At 35.6% G+C, this 16981-nt stretch overlaps 1 protein-coding gene across 1 annotated transcript in view; it reads right to left on the bottom strand.

Annotated features, from left to right (window-relative positions):
- CDH18 (cadherin 18) overlaps nucleotides 1–16981 on the bottom strand; it is a 246804-nt gene that overhangs the window by 39561 nt on the left and 190262 nt on the right. Inside the window, exons 7-8 of the mRNA XM_069005894.1 lie at nucleotides 10113–10300; nucleotides 6796–7049 (exon numbers count right to left, since the gene is read on the bottom strand). Coding sequence (XP_068861995.1) covers nucleotides 6796–7049; nucleotides 10113–10300 — 442 coding nt within the window. The remainder of the gene's footprint in view (nucleotides 1–6795; nucleotides 7050–10112; nucleotides 10301–16981) is intronic.

Raw genomic sequence — 16981 nt, 5'->3', positions numbered from 1 at the left:
TCTAGGGGTGTTCAGATATGAAAGCTTATTCTAGAACCATAAAAGAATGTTGATACTTTAGGCATTTGGAAGTCAGTAGAAATGATAGAACCATAAAGATGATGTTCTGGCAGGAAAAATCAGTGCTTCATGGTCAAAAAGATGATCTGTCAGTGTTTTCTCTCTCAGCTCTAAGGGAGGGATAGAGGCAGTTCTGGTTGATGTGAGATTCTGACCACTATCCTGAGCTGGATTCTTCCTAGTCAGAAGAGCTGTCAGAACATCTTACCAGTTCCTGCTCAATGAGATGGACATTTTTGTTACTGGGAGACCTAGGACACATAGTCTGACAAGAATCAAAACTAAATTGACGTCTCAGGGGGCAAAACAGCAACAGACCTCCAACCTCAACACCGTAAAGTTTTTAAAATGCTTTCTGCCTGTGAAGTCAGATGGAGAATTAGAGGAGAAATTGAAGAAAAATTCCCATCTCTCTCCAGCCATTCAAAATAGGGTGTTCTTTTTCTGTCTCAATTTACTGACAGTCTTAGAGAGAATACTGGAGGGTTTTGGTAGTGTTGTGCTTTGAGGTCTCCTTTGAGGAGGACAGATGTCTGCCTTTGCCTCCACAACCACAGGGCTAGCCGAATCTGGAACATCTCACATGTTCCTCCACGGGCATATGAGTCACTCTACATGATGGCACCGATCTCAGCAAGCTGCCCTATGTACAGCCAACAAAGAGTCATAGACTCATTTAATCATAGCCAGGATTGTAAGGGACCTTAGATATCATCTAGTTCCAACCTCCCTGACATGGGTAGTCAGACCTTCCACTAGACCAGACTGCTCAGAGCTCCATCCAACCAAGCCTTAAACATTTCCAGGTTATGTGTCATTCACAACTTCTCTGGGGAACCTTTTTCAGTGTCTTACCACCCTCACAGTAGAGAACTTTTTGCTAACATTTAAGCTAAACCAACTCTCTTTCAGTCTGAAGCCATTCCCTCTTGTCCCGTCACTACATGCTCTTGAAAATAGTCCGTCTCCATCTTTCTTGTAGGCTCCCTTCAGGTACTGGAAAGCTGCAATCAGGTCATCCCAGTCCAACAGTCCACTCATCCAATCTATCCAGTTTAGTGAAAATGATGTTGTGGGGGACTGTGTCAAAGGCTTTATGGAAGTCCAGACAAATGACATCTGTGACCCTTCCCTTGTCCACTGATACAGTCACTCCATCAAGGCCACTAGACTGGTCAGGCAGGACTCGCCCTTAGTGAAGCCATGCTGACTGTGCACAGGATAGCAGGAAACAAACTGATTTTATTCCTCTTCTCTAACATTCAAAGGGCAAGTAAGACAAATGAATATAACTAGGTGAAAGGACTCCTGCAGGGGATCAGTCTTATCCCTTCTCCCTGCTGACAGTACGGATGAGTGGCATAGAAACTGAACTGATCTCAGAGAACAGGAAAAAAAAAAAGTTAAAAATATAATTCTAATTTTCAGCCCCTCCCTTTGATCCTCTCATGCTGTTGTCTTGTACCTCTCTTCAGTCTGAATCACAAGTTGAGGTTTTATTCAACCTGTAGCAAATTTAAACTACGTCAGAAAAAAATTCTAAAACCTGAGTTTTTCACAGTACTTTATGTATTTAAGACTTTGAGAAATAATAATAGGAATACATAAAACTTATTGGGTATGTTCTTTCATCTACATATGAGCATGCCTCTTAAAATACCATTTACTGAAAATTAAGATTACTTTCTAAAGGTTGATGACAGGAAGTATTTACCTTCAGATGAATCTAAAAGAGGACTATCTTTTACAATCAATGCAGCAAAAGTTAAAATAAGTTTCTCTACCTAATGCAGGAATTGAAGAAAAAATTCCTACACCACATTAATTGTTTTAATCATATGCATCTGTAATTCATTAATTTTTCAGTATTCTTTCTGAAAGAAGGAAAGAGAAGTTTTTCAATTTAAATCAAAGTAGGACAAGGGAACTTTATTTATTAGAGCTTTGATGTACAAGGTGTTGTGTTGAAAATTAAGTTTTTTACTCATTAGTATATACCTGTATTATAACCATTATGATATATCATCCATTTTAAGGCAACACCATAGGACCATTAGAAAAGTGAGAAGCCAGGATCAGAGCTGAGGTTGTACTTTTATTCTTCACCATCTTAGCACAAAATTAACAGTCAACAGTTTTAGGACAAAATTAATTTAAAAGATTTTAAAATTAATTTTTAACACAAAATTTAAAAAAAAATCAAACCCAAAACAAAACGTGTTTTTTCTGACTTCTGTTTCCTATAGCTGATCAATCCTTCTGACTAAAATACATTATAGTAAGTTATATTACAGCCTGGTTAAGGTCCAATAAAAAATTTACTTGAATTACAACGTATTAATATAACAAATCAATCTTCCAAGGACCAAAAAAATACAAAGTTGTTTTTAAGCAAGCACTTGTAGACCTTCTGAAAAGGGAAGATACTTATCTTTCTAATTATTTGACACTACTGTCACAAGCAGAGGCCTGATCAGGGCCCCTACCCTGTTCTCCTGAAGTTTTCTGTTAGATACCAGCAAAAGAACAATTCCTCTGAGAAATGCAAACAACCTATGTTAAACATAATAATTGGGTGTAAAAAAATGACTAGAGGGGGAAGAGGTCCTATCACTTGTGCTCAAAACAGTGGTTTCCCTTCTGTATTGCTGAATGACAAAGCAGCACTCAGAGGAGTGATCTGATATTACAGTATTTCTATGACTGGATGTCTTATTTCTCAAACACTACTGTTTCAAGAGTATAATGTTAATAAAGGCTTTCAGGCCTTCATAGTACATGATCAAACTGGGAAGTTATTCTGGGGGAAATGGTCTATTCCATGGAACTACTTTCACTATTATATCAGAGTTACAGAAAGTGTCATGATCTTAAAACTAAGTCTTTGCTCTTTTCTGAATCACTGACTTGGAGGTGGCTTGGGAAACAGCTGCAGCATTGTTTCTGAAAAGCATTCCACTGGAAACAGACCAGATGCAGTCGGAAAGCTCCAGGGATCATCTGGAGTATGTGCTGCGGCTCGGTGGCCTTACCACCCAAGAATCACCACCTACAGGAAGATGTCAGGGTTTCAAGAGGTGCTGCTGCAGCCCTGAGGCAGCACTAACAGCCAAGGGCTGCTCTCAATGCACATAAGTGCCTTGCCAATTAAATAAAAGCTGTTTTCACCCCTAATCTCCATGAAAGTCTTCTGTATATGATTTCAGGGAAAAAATATAATTTCTAAGTAGATATAGAGAGATTTAAAATGAATCATAGACTAAGAAAAAAATGTAATTAGAGCATGTAATAGTCATCCTTTCTTCCATATTGTGTGGGAATAGACCTTTCAAGACCCCCTCGCACATCAGATATTACTATGAGATGTGACTTAACCCTGTCCTTTTCAAGCAACAAAAAATATGAGTATGGAAGCAGAATACTTGACACAAAGCAATGAAAGGGGATTAGTTTCTCATAAATGCTCCAACAAGGCAGTAATACCTGTGAATGAATTACAAGTAAGGGTGGTTTCTGTTGATTTAGAAAACAATTCTTAAAGTAAATTTCTAAGGGATTTTCAAACTCTTCAAAAACTCTATATATTTAAAATTTATACATGATGAAGTTGTAATATATTTCTTTCTTATGCTTCCTGTTATATCTTGCTTTTCATATTTCATTAGAATAATAATCTTACTCTAAAACAGAGAACTCAAAAAATTTCTCTGAAAATACATTTCTATCTATTCAAAGAATAAAAAATATCCATCAGCTTAATAAGAAAAACCCCTTAGAACAGTCCAAACTGCCAATCAGATAAGTACTGAATAAAAAGACCCCACTGCTATTAGCTACATTAGTTATTACAGAGGTTGCTTTGCAGGGGTTTAAAGATTAAAACACAAGTCTAAGCACTGGCAAAAAGCCAGTGCCCTCTGAAGACTGCTCAGCTCAGGGACAAGATGAAATCACTGTGATGAAATTGCAGTGAGGAAATAAGGACAAAACCCATTTTGTCTCCCTCTACTGAGAGGAATAGCTGTTGCTATTTTTTTTGTGTTCAAGTAACTTCGTAAAAAGATTTCAGCACTGTTAATTACCTTAACTACACTTCCAACGATTATTCTGTATACAAGAATTGTTCCTGCCATCAAAATAAACTGTTACTTAATTGGACAGTGAACAAATCACAGCACTGTATCTCTTTTAGCAGCTGAACAGCAAAGTGATATGGTTTCAACTGTGTGGGCCTAAATGCTTCATCAATCTCATACACATCAGCGAGTGTCCTCATAAAGTGGAAAGGATGCACAAGTGGATTAGGAAAGACTAATAAGCAAATCGCTGCTCTGTATCTTGTCCTGTAGCCCCACAGTATTTGGAGATGTATCTGAGCCATTTGGAAAAGAAGCGCTATTCTGTAACTCCCCTGCAGCACAGAGATCAGCAGGGCAAGTCCTGTCTGTACCTGTCTTCCCTGGAGATTGTGATCTCTGCTTTCCAAGAAAGTTACATTGAATCTGCCTGGTTACATTTTTATAATCGCTATTTTCATTTTCAATGAACTAGGGGGAATCCCCCCAATTCTGGGGAAACAAAGAAGAGATGTGATCTCATTACCCCCCGACTATCTTTCAGACTCACCAGGATTTCAGACAAACAGTGGAGACGCTTCCTGCAAAGCAGCACAGAAGGCCATAAGCGCCCTGTATGGATGCTTCTGAGAAATACAGCTGCCTCTGAGCTGCTCCTTTTGCTCATTGCTGTCAGTGGAGCATTGGGCAAGACCCTGCCTCCAAATGGAGCAGCAGCTCAGCCCATGCAGTCTGTCCTGCTTCTCAGGTCACACCTTTTCCAACCCATAGTTTCCCAAGCTGTAGACAGATCTCAAAACAGTACAAAGCCCTTCTGCATCACATTAGTGTTTCTGTATGAAGCTGGGGTAAGGGAAAGGGGATTAAAGCTGTCCATTATCAGACCAACCTTTCTGTTCACGCAGGAGGAAGGTCAAGGAAAACTTGAGGGTACACCAACCCAGCCTGGTGCCTGTCTAGAGTCTCATACAGCAATGTGTTAGCTCAGGCCAGAATCAGCATCTTCATAAAAAGCCCACACCCTCACAAATGACATTTACTGTCAGTTCCACCAAGATGGAAAAAGCCTGGCTAGAGGGTGGACCTGGGCACAATATAATGCCAAGGATATCTGAGCTGACACTGCCCTTGCCAAACCCCACCAACATGTAACTAAGTGAGAGCTGGTTCCCTTCAGATCTTCATGGTTTGGTATGTTATGTTAGTGCTATATATTTTTCCCCATTGAGACAGAGAGAGATGGAAAGAACAACTCAAAAATATATGTCAATGGAGGGGAAAACAGGATAGACAAAAGTACGGACAATTTTTTCCCTCAATTATGTGAATAATATAGATAGATAATATTCTGTCCTCCATCACTGGTTGCAAATTCAGGTTTGGAAAAGAACAGGACAAATCCAAAAAGCTCAATATATGGAAATATTTTTTTTTCTGATCCCTCCATTTCCAAATTACTGCCTGTTTCTCCCAGAAAATCTACTTCTGGCCTTCCCAGCCTTTGTACAAAATGCTGCTGCTTCCCTTTTGCCAGAGTTACCTCTTTCTAGACAAAACTGTCACGGGCAGCAGACAGTTGAATTATGGACCAACTAATCAAATCTGCACTTGCCCTTCCTACTCCAAACTTCCATGATGGTAATCAGTCTGACTGTGTTAGTAGCTTCAGAATTATAGTAGTAAAGCTATCAGCATTTGGCAGCTATTTTTAGCAAAATTTTATTATTTATGTTATAATTTAGGCACAAATACCATAATGGCAACTTTTCAAAGGCAATAACTTGCACTAAGAAATTGCATATATTGATTCTCTGACACAGAACATTTTGAATCTTAGACTATTAGCACAAAAGAACCATAAAACCCTGATATTTTCATTGTTCTGAAAAAATTGTTTAATCTTACCAAGACTATTACACATACCCAGCAGATTTCAACCCAGTCAGGAGACTAAATAAGCCCAATTATCTTAAGAAAAACTGCTTTCCAAGGATATAATAATAAAATTTCTACAAACGTTGTACCATTATGTCATAAAAAGGAATAGCATCAAAAATGTTTTCGTGTACATTTTTTTGGAAACTTAAAATCTACTACTACCTTTGACACATAAAGTTCATGTATTGTTCCACAAAATTCATTATTGCAACTATTTGATTTTTTTGATGATCCACTAAAGCTGAAGCATGTTACGAAATATTGGGTTCATCCAAAACCAAACTTTTGCAAAAATGATCCTGCCTGTCTCAAAAAGAAAGATGTATCTAAAGCTGTTGCTGTCTTGCACAAACACCTGGGACAACTACAATGCAGCAAGTGTGCAGAGGGCCAGCACAATACTGACAGACAGAGAAAAATGGTGCTATAATCCTTAACAGATTCACAACTAGTGGCAGGATACCGCTGGGAGATCAGACCTTTGCTCAGACCAGCGATGGGAAATTTACATACATAATTATAGCGCAAACCAAAGAAAGGCTGAAGGTTATGTCACTAAATCTAACCCATACAGACTGATCATGACACTCTTTTGACCTATGTTCCCTTTATGTAGTAAAATAAATAGTCTTCATACCTTCCAGATCTCATTAAACTTTAAGCCTGTGAAATTCAATCTCATGTTTGAAAAATTAATCCATATAATTTGGATTTACTATACCTCACTAAACTGTTTGCAGCATCAGGATCATGTGCCGTTACTGTGCCAACAGGCGTCCCAATCTTTGCATTTTCATAAACTTCCATGACATAGGAAGGCATAGTGAAGAGCGGAGGTTCGTCCACATCGCCAACGATGATCTTCAGCATAGTTACATCTTTGAATGGTCCCAGGTGTGAAAAGCGAAAATCAAGGTGAGTATTTGCTCCTTCTATATTAAGTGTATATGATTTCTTTTTTTCATAGTTGAGTGGCTGTTGGCAGAAAAAAAATAATTCTCAGGGCCATTCTGTTCTCCAGTTTATCCAGTTTAACAGCATCTTTTCTGTTTAACTTAAACATTTCTTCGTGTTACAAGAAAGGGATGGTATTTTTGATATTCTGGCAGTCACTGCCACACCTTGTATGTAGATGGATATCTACATGAAGCAGGATGGACTCAGTTTTTCTCTACAACAGAGTATTGGAAAAGGTACCAGTTTTGAAAATAACCCAAGGTTTAGAATGAGCCTCAGATTCTGCTTTCATGATAACGTAAACGGTCTGGGTTTTTTCACCTTTTGGTTTTAATCAATAAATCCTAAATCCTGAAAAAGGTAGAGGCTGATATATCCTGAATTAAATTAACTTCACATTTTTAATGAAGAAGTTTTATAGACAGCAACAGGGATATTAAAATTCTTTTTGGCATGTCTTAAATCCTCAACTGAAAAAAAGCAACTTCTCATTTACTGTAAGAGACACAAACTTTTATGTCTGGTCATCCAGATCACCCTTCTAGTGATTGAGGGAAAGGCTGCAGATGCAGTCCGTTTCAAACAGTCTCAAAACACAGTCATATCATTAAAAGAAGTTGCATATGCATGGACTTTTGGTTTTTAGAATCAAAATTTTTATTGACATTATGACATGGCAGAATTCCACAGGTACCAGCATCATTCTGTGTGGATCTGACAGCCTAACAAAATCCAAGTTTAAACTGGCATCTCCTGTCACCCAAAGGGTGGAAAAGTAGTACAATAGGCAAGACATATGAGGAGCTCAATATATGATTCATCACTGTCAAAGAGTGTTTTGAAGATAAAATCTACAATAAATTAGACTGATGATATATAAGAAAAATTGGTCAGGATTTATATATGCTTTATGTATTTTTTAATTTCTCCTCTGTGTACTTAAGGACAATTAATTCATTCTCTGAACTCTAACAGTATAAGACTTTTGGGACCTTACATTCTCTGTTTCCCTTTCCCAAATGTAAAAATAAAACATTTTAAAAGCATGGAAATGTACCATAGATTGGTAAGTCTATTACTATATATAAAAAGAGAGCTAAGTATGCTACTCAAATTAATTCACAAAGAAATATAAATTTAATAAATTCTAACTCAGATGTTCTTTGATTTATGATTTTTTTATTAATGAGCAGTGAAATATTGAATAGTGATTTTCATTTCTCTGTAGCATGTATATTCTAAGAGTAAACAGGTTTAAAATAGTACTGCAACTTGTAACTTTGATGTCTTTTTGGAAAACTGAGTTTATACTGACAATGACTGGATTAATTTCTACAGGAAAGTTAATATCACTCAGAAAACATATGTGGAATGACACAAAGTCCTGTGGTAACACAAACTCTTTCTTTTATGTAGCTATTTTATCAGACAATAAAGTATCTTTGAGACTGAAGAATGGCTCCAGAGGTTTGTCAATACGAAAGATAATTAAAGTACTGGGTATTTTGGGTCAGCCCAGAATGAGACAAGAAGAGATTCTGTCTAACACTCAGAGCCTTTGCATACCTGTTGAAAAGACTAAACTGAGGCACTGAAAAAAATTATTTTTGCATCAGAATCTCACATAAGTGAGGTTTGAATATTTTGATGAGTATTTCAGATAATTAGGCAAAATAATATATTTATTTATGACTTTTTCTACTGTAAATGCTTCTAGAGAAGTATTAGAGGACAAATAATTTTATTCTACATTTATAGAAGGCACTGGCATCTGATACACAAAACTTAAGAACAATTTTGTCCTTAGTTTAGATTATCTGTTTTGAGTGGGCTATCAAAAAATTTAGCTGAAACCCAATCTAAATTAAAAGCAATCACAGTACACAGAATATAATATACTTGCTAAACTGTATACAAGATCTGAGTAAAAAAGGGAGAAAAACAAAAAAAAAAACCAAACAAGAAGACTTTTTTTATATACTGTACAAAAGGATACATTATCTTAGGAAATAATGGAGGTATTTCACACAAACTTGTGTAACTTTAAGTGCCGAACTTCTGCTCAACTGGAATATAACATTACCTAAGCAAAATGTACCTCTTCTTGTCTTGATGTAAAAATGACTTAAATCACTGTCATATTTATGTACAAGAACAGGCAACATATGCTTTTGTCATATTCTAAATCATAGTGAAAAAATTTTTGAAGCTACTTTGTCTGTCAAAACCAGTAAGAAATGTGATTTAACAGATTTTGTGTATTTCATTGTGTTTCAAATTCTTCCTTTCTACTTCATGTTTTGAATATGCATAAATGTTGTAGTTAATGAACAGCAGCCATGGTGAGAGTACAATGCTCATATTGAAGAAGAAATAACAGATTATGGTTTAGCTACAACAAGGCCATCAGAAAATAATTCAGTGGTACAGAAAAGACAGTTTACTTTTATCTGGTTGAAAAAGGTGGTTATTACATAACCATTACAAAAGACACTGAGTTAAAGCTTTTTAAGATATTGGAAGAGATGTTTTAAAATCCTTATGAATTATAAAAATAATATTTCATTGAGTTAGAAACTACTTTTAATATCTTAAATACATATATATCTATTCAGAAGCAAAAAAAAAAAAAATTACATGCTCTATGATAGTTTTTATTTATTCTCTTTTTTCACATTTTCTCAGGATTTCATTCCTCTAACCATTAATCAAGACCAGAATACATATAAGCAATTTTGAATATACACTCACTTTTAATTTTTAGGGTCTATGGGTATATATAATTGGTATCTACAAGACTCAATATCAACAAACCTACATGAGAACTCTCAATTGACTGGGGCAAGTATAAGTAATTCATATAAATGATAACTCTGTAATAGTTTTGACGAGTAACATTTTAAGTCTTTAGCACAATACTGGATGATTTAGATACCAGCTGGAAAGTAAATCAAAGAATAACAGTCTGTGCAAACTGAATTACACATTCATTGCCAGAGATAAACTTTCTGTGTCAAGATTCAAGTAGTCTGGGAATAAAAGCAGAATTTTCACCCAAATTTTACATCTTCTATGGCTTACCTTCTTCAGAGAGAGAATTCCTTCCCTTGTTTCTTTGTCAGTAGATATGGAGAATACCCCAGAGCCATCTCCATTTATAATTGTGTACTTCATGTCTGCATTTGAACCAGTGTCTGCATCATTTGCTTTGATTTTGCCAACTGCTGATCCAACTTGAGCCGACTCAGGAACATAGAGTTGATAGTGTTCTGAGGGGGGAAAAAAACCCAACATAAAAGCTTGGACATTTTCTAGTAATTTTCTAGTTATCTGCTTGATAGATGTCTGAGTAAATGGAAGAGTATTTCATATACAAAAGTGACAAATAAACCTATGAATTTATTTAGATCCCTGAAAGAATTCAAAACTGAATTGTATTTTACTTGGGATGCCTTAATTCCCTATTCAAAATCCAAATTACCTAATGTTGGATTTTACTTTTCACAGCTATTGCTGTACATCACATAACACAGAAATTACTTCATACCAGTATTTTTACAAGTTTATATTCTCCATAACCAAAATATATATATTTCACCAACTTACAATTAATTGCATGGTCAAGTGAGTACTTTTGAATTGAAAAATCTGTTACCTTTTTTTTCCAAAATCCAATCATTTTTGCAACACTGCATCAACATTTTCAACACATAATTTTCTTCTAAAGGAAAAAGTTAATGAATCTTAATATTTTACCCTTTGCAAAAAAAATTTAACTGCCATCCACAGTAAATGGAAACTAACATAATGAGTATAATGAAGTATTACACATTTGTGCCCAGAAAAATCTTCCTTTACAGCTATGACCTCCTTTCAGTGTTTTTGTAACCTGTTAGGTTAATAATTAGTAAGTGAAATACTTTTGTAAAATATAATTTCCTTAACTGTCTCTATGATTTTTTATGATTGCTCCTAAAAGCTACAAAGTTTTCTGGTGGACAAGAAGGTGCCACAAGGAAGTAAAAGTGGCAAACAGACATAATTTCATTACATAAACCTCAATCTCCATATGAAACTAGGCCAGAAAAACAGCTTAGAGTTTTCTCCAGTAATGCTACCATTGTAACACAGCAGCGATGCTGAAATCTACCAGAACTGAAAAGAACAATTCACATCCAATAGAGGGTGTGCACGTATCAACAACATCCTCATTTTCCACTTAAACAACCACAATTCAAATGCTTCCCTAACAGTCTGCAGAGTTTACATCACTGTCCAACTACTAACACAGAAAAGAGAGCAAAATAACTTCTGTTATTACACATCTTCTGAAACTTTACCAAGTTTCTTTTATGTTCCTTGAAGGCATTCTGTGACAGTGAGTGCAATAGTGCAAAACTGAGCAGCAGGACGGTGGATCCGCAGATTTGAGAGTGGACATATGAAAGCTAAGATGTTGTTATGGTTTGTTGGGTTTAATCCAGGTAGCCTGACTGCAGAGGAGCCCTTGGTAAGCATGTAGCAAGAGAAAGGCAACATTTAAATTGAATTCAGAAATTAAACCTGAATTGTGGCTGAAACCCAGTACTGGTTGGATGAAGAAATTATCAACCTACAGAAGCTGCACTTGAAAAGGGAGTAGATATCATCACTAAAATATAGCTACCTTTATAGACACCTGCTAGAAAACAGATTTCATTATAAATCTTTTAAATTTCTCGCACAACAGTTCCAAAACATTTTTGTAGTTTTGAATTAATTTTTTATTACTAACACATAGTACTACTAAACAACTAGTGGTGTGATAAGGATGGACAAGTGCACTTAGCTTTGTTTGTCTAGAGGGAAAGAGAGGTTTCCTATGAAAATGAAAAATAAGTTATTATTCATTTTGGAAATCTTAAGGAAAATAAGAAATGTCCAGCAGAGCAAGAGGAAAAATTTATCATGTAAAAGATAAAATACCAACACTGATGTAACAGGACAATTACTTAATTCAATTAAAATTCATAGTTAATACTTCGACGCAATTCTTTTTTATGCATGTAAAAGACACCTACACAAATTTCCAAATAAATGCCCTGCAATATTTTTTGCTTACAGATGCTGTCAACTGACACTTCAGCAATGCTGGTTGCTTTATTTCATACATAAAATTATAGCAATGGGATGAAATTAATTTTAAAATTTACTTATTGTTAAAATAAATGGAAAATATGGGTTTTTTTGACACTTTTGCTCTTCCAAAAAGGAAAAGATTAAGGCCATTGAGATCATGTTATATAATCAAGCTACTTCAGGAGCTGGATGTATATAAACTCATATGATAGGGTGAACTAATTGGAGACTTCCAAATAGTTGAGCTTGTTCAAATATATCTATCAACATGACACTACACTCTGCTTTATAATCACACCCCAAGTGTTAGCCATCTGTTTCAGAAAATTGTTTTAGTGATACCAGCTTCAAAGACTCCTAAATACTAAATTTTCAAGCAAAACAAATATTTGAAATGACTCATTAATTATGTCAGTTTTTGTAGAACTGAAATGTTTAAAAAAAGCAGATAGAATTAAAAGAAAACTGTTGAAAAAATAAAAACTCTTAGATTATAAGGTCAGAAATGTCTCACAACAAGTACTTAACCACTGCTTCATAGAGACAGCCTGACAATATCTCATACAGACATGAGCTAAATAGATAAATACAAAAGAACACTATCTAAGAAAACCAAACACACAAGAAAATAAAATTCAGCAACATGAAGGTTAGATAAAATATATTATAGACATTTATTTAAGATACTGGTGGAAACTGGAAATGTTAAACGCTAAATTGTTGGAAACTTTATTGCTAGTAAGAGGAACTGACTAAAGGCTCAATTGGGCACTGGAACAGGCTCCCCAGGGAAGAGGTCACAGCACCAATCCTGTCTGAGTCCAAGGTGGATTCAGACAATGCTCGCAGGTACATGCTGTGACTCCTTGGGTGTTCTCCACTGGGTCCCTTTAAACTCAGCATAATCTGTGATTCTGATTCTATGAATGTTTCCTTGGGCACTGAATAAAGAAAGTTTAATAGGACACTGTAAAATATGGGAAGTGTATACTGCAAATTTACAATGTTGTATTGAAAACTATGAGTCTGTCTCAACCCTCTAAAACAACAGACTGGGAACATAGGAGCCCTGAGGATCAGGCACCATCAGTCTATAGCATAACTTTTCCACCAAATCTGCCCATGTTGAACAGATTGCTCCTATGCTTCCTGCACTGCAGACTTCTGTTGTGAAGCAGAAATCTTTTGGGGATGGTCTAATTTTTTCTAGAGAAGCTAGCCGGTTTCTTACAGATCGAGAATCTTGGTTGATTCCGTTATCAACTTTTATCACATTCGCTCAGATGCATTCATTTTGCTCATTATATGAAAAAAGTAATATTCTTTTACAGATAATGTACTGTATAGGATACCACCTTGCAGGACTTTAATCTATGCTAACTGAAACATTTTCAAAATTCATGTATATGATCTTCAACTTTCAATAAACTTTATGGCTTATCTGTCATTATAGTACAGAAACAATTTATTTCTCTTTAGCACAAAATACTTTCAATTAGCCTCCAGGCAACCTTCAATGCTGTGTCTTACTCTCAGAAAACTAACTTCTGTCTAAACCTCTCCAAAAAGAAGTATAACTGTACTTAATGAAAATCAATAAGCATAATATTAAAAAGATTGTATTTATTAATCTATTCTATTCTGTTGATAATTTTAACTTATAGGTTATGATGTCTTCTTGAACAGTAGACACTATCTTATTTAACAGTGGAAAAGAGAAGAGACATAATACTGAACACCAACTTGGGGAAAAAGCAATTTAGTACACTGGAGGGCAGAGCTGCTGCTCAAAGGGACCTGGACATGCTGAAGAAATGTTCTAACACAAACCTCATGATATTCAATGATGGCACCAGGGGAGGAATAGTGCCATTCATCAGTACATGCTGGGGCCACCCAGTTGTAAAGCAGTTTTGCAGAAATGGACCTGAAAAGGACCTTTCAAGGCTTTGCTAGACAAGACTCTTAGCAACTTGATCTAACTGAACCTGCTTTAAGCAGGGCTTTGGGTCAAGTCTCACATGAACTTATGATCCTGCTATTTATGAAGGTATGTCTCATGTTTTACTGCCTGCCATCTTTGATAAAACTGAAGTGGAGCTTCAGCTGTGGACTGTGCTCAATCTTCTTTGGTGGTTTTCTTTGAGAAAGATATTCTTCATTCATAGAGCTGCTTGTTTTCATTACATGTAATAGATAATTCTGGATTTCTCTTTTGAGACTGAAGTCTTTTCAGAAGCCTCTTTGTCACAGTATGTCTTGGACATATGTCACATGTTCCTTTACTATGCTTATTTTTAATATAATCAATCCAATTTTAATCCATCATCATTAAGAATACAGCAACTTTTATGATTGCAGGAGTTCAGTCAATTTTATATCTACTATTTTTGATTTGAATATTCTTTTTGATGCCAACATCTCTTTCATAAAACTCAACTAAGAAATTTTTAAGAGGTATGTTTGGCTTATTCTTCTTCCCTGCCAAAAACCCCAATGCTATTGCACTTTCTAAACATATTTGAATTATGTGAAGTTACTTCTTTTTTGCAAATATGACAATAAAAAAGCTTTCAAAACTCAACTCCTTCAAAATTTTGCTTGCCTTGAAAGTGTGAAGAACATAACAATCTTGGGTCAGTTTACAAACATTCTTTTTTTGATACAATAGGCTCTTTTGGCTGAAACAAGACTTGTACATCATGTCCCTGCTTTTTACATCTCAGTGTGAAACAGGAGTTATGAGTACGATTACAATTTTAATCAGTGATGAGTTTATTTTCCATGACTCTTTGCCTTTAGAGACAGTAACTATAAGTTCTTGAAAACTTTCTGACCCCAGAATACTGAACTTTTGACCTTGGAGAACAAAAGTGCTCTGGCTTCTTGTAAAAAGTGTGATGTTTATGCCACTCATAGATAAAGGAAGAAACATAAAGAAAACTGGCTTTCCTGGATTTTCAGACTGAGTACTTTCCTGCAGGTATTGAAGCCCCAAACACATATTTTCTATGCAAATGGCATGGGAAAAGCAACATAAGGACTCCATAATAATCACTAATGAGGAATTTAATTGTTGGGCATGATCTGTAGCAGTCTCTAGAGGCTGTGCTGTGTTCCCCATATTTTATGCCATTTAAAGGGGGACCATGGCTACCTCAGGCAGCTTAGGTAAAGCAGAGAGCAAAAGCAACACCTGTAAAAGGGTTAAACTCCATTTGCACTGTGTTTGTTTTGTTGTTTGTTTGCTTGCTTGCTTTTCCCTGGCACTAGCACAGCTAGGATTGTGATCACATTGGGGTTTAGCTTCATAAAGGACATGAAGATTAAGGCTTTCCAAAGAACACGCCTCAAAATGGAGTGGTCCTGCTCCCAATTCTCCACTCAGAAAAAAAAAAACAAACAACATTGCCTCATTCCCAAAACCATTATGGTCTCATTCAAAAACCCATAGAAAAACAAACAAACCAACCAAAAAAACCTGCATGCTTTTTTCTGTCTAGAGTGTTTCAAAGTTATTTTGATATACGTAATTAATAATGGATCTGGTACACAAAAATCCTTATGGACAATACTCAAGAAAGTGAAATAAGACTCCATGTTATGAGTAAATTTGATGCACATATCTGGAGCTAAAACTCAGTATGTAGACCACATATTTATTACAAATATTTAATCAGACTTTGACATAAATATATTTTTCCCCCATTAAACTTCCCTGTAAGACTTGAATTCCATAAATAATTCTATCACCAAATTTCATTGTCATGAATTCTCATTGAAGGAGAATTTTAAGAAAAGATATCTAATACTCTTGAAAAGTACTATATTTAGTTAATTAAATTTTACAGTAAAAACTGATTACGGAAATCACACTTATTCCGCTTAGGAAACAGAACATCACGAGATTTCCTATGTAATCAAATGCCATTAAATAACTCATGTCGTATTTCAGTGAAACAATTTGGTAGCTTTAACTTCAAATATTGTGCAAATATTAGAACATACCATTCCTCTCAAAAAAAAAAAAAAAGAAAAAGACAAACAAATCATTTTAGATAACATTTTCCAGACTATGGAAACATACACCCAAAGGTACATACACTTTTATTTAATGTTTTAACTCCTTTTTGAACTTAATGAACATAAATCTCTCAAGTAATGTGTTTCTCATATGTCCAAGGCATCCCGTAGATGAATGATTGATTCCAGCACATTACGAAGATACAGTACAAAAGAAATTTTAGAAAATCACTCAGATCAGCAAGGTTTGTCTCTTTTACCACTCTCTAAAACAGCTTGCTGTCCATGTGCAGTAGCCTTGCTAAGCAGGTAATTCTAAATACTTCTAGAGAATCAAGCTCTGACATACCTCTCTAACGTTTAACACCTTCACCAGGTAATACAAGCACACAATAGCAGCTTTTCCTCCTTACTTTGCTCCTGGCTGCATAATTTCTGTTGAACTTCCTCCTGCACAGGAGGAAGTTTCTGAAAACTCACAGAAACAGAAACTTTATACCTGCCCCTCATTCAGTTTCTGATGTGACACTTTAGCCACTTTCCAAGGAAAAAAAAAAGGTCAGGGACCTTGTGATAATTCTCTGTAAAGGCAGAAAATCAGTATACTGAACACCAGCTGTACTCACAAAGGAAGTGTCACTCACTGGTCATCCACTTCAAAACCTGATCACTGACTTTGAAACCTGAGCACACACTTTAAAACCTCAGTTAATTCAACATATATCTACCTTTAAGAATATGTGAGAAGCAAAATACTTTTTAGCACTAGAATTACGTTGTGCGACTCTTACGTGAAAATGTAATAGTCA

The sequence above is a fragment of the Aphelocoma coerulescens genome, chromosome 2 (genome assembly GCF_041296385.1).
Source record: "Aphelocoma coerulescens isolate FSJ_1873_10779 chromosome 2, UR_Acoe_1.0, whole genome shotgun sequence".
NCBI lineage: Eukaryota > Metazoa > Chordata > Aves > Passeriformes > Corvidae > Aphelocoma > Aphelocoma coerulescens.
This window is presented reverse-complemented; position numbering and strand designations above follow the sequence as displayed.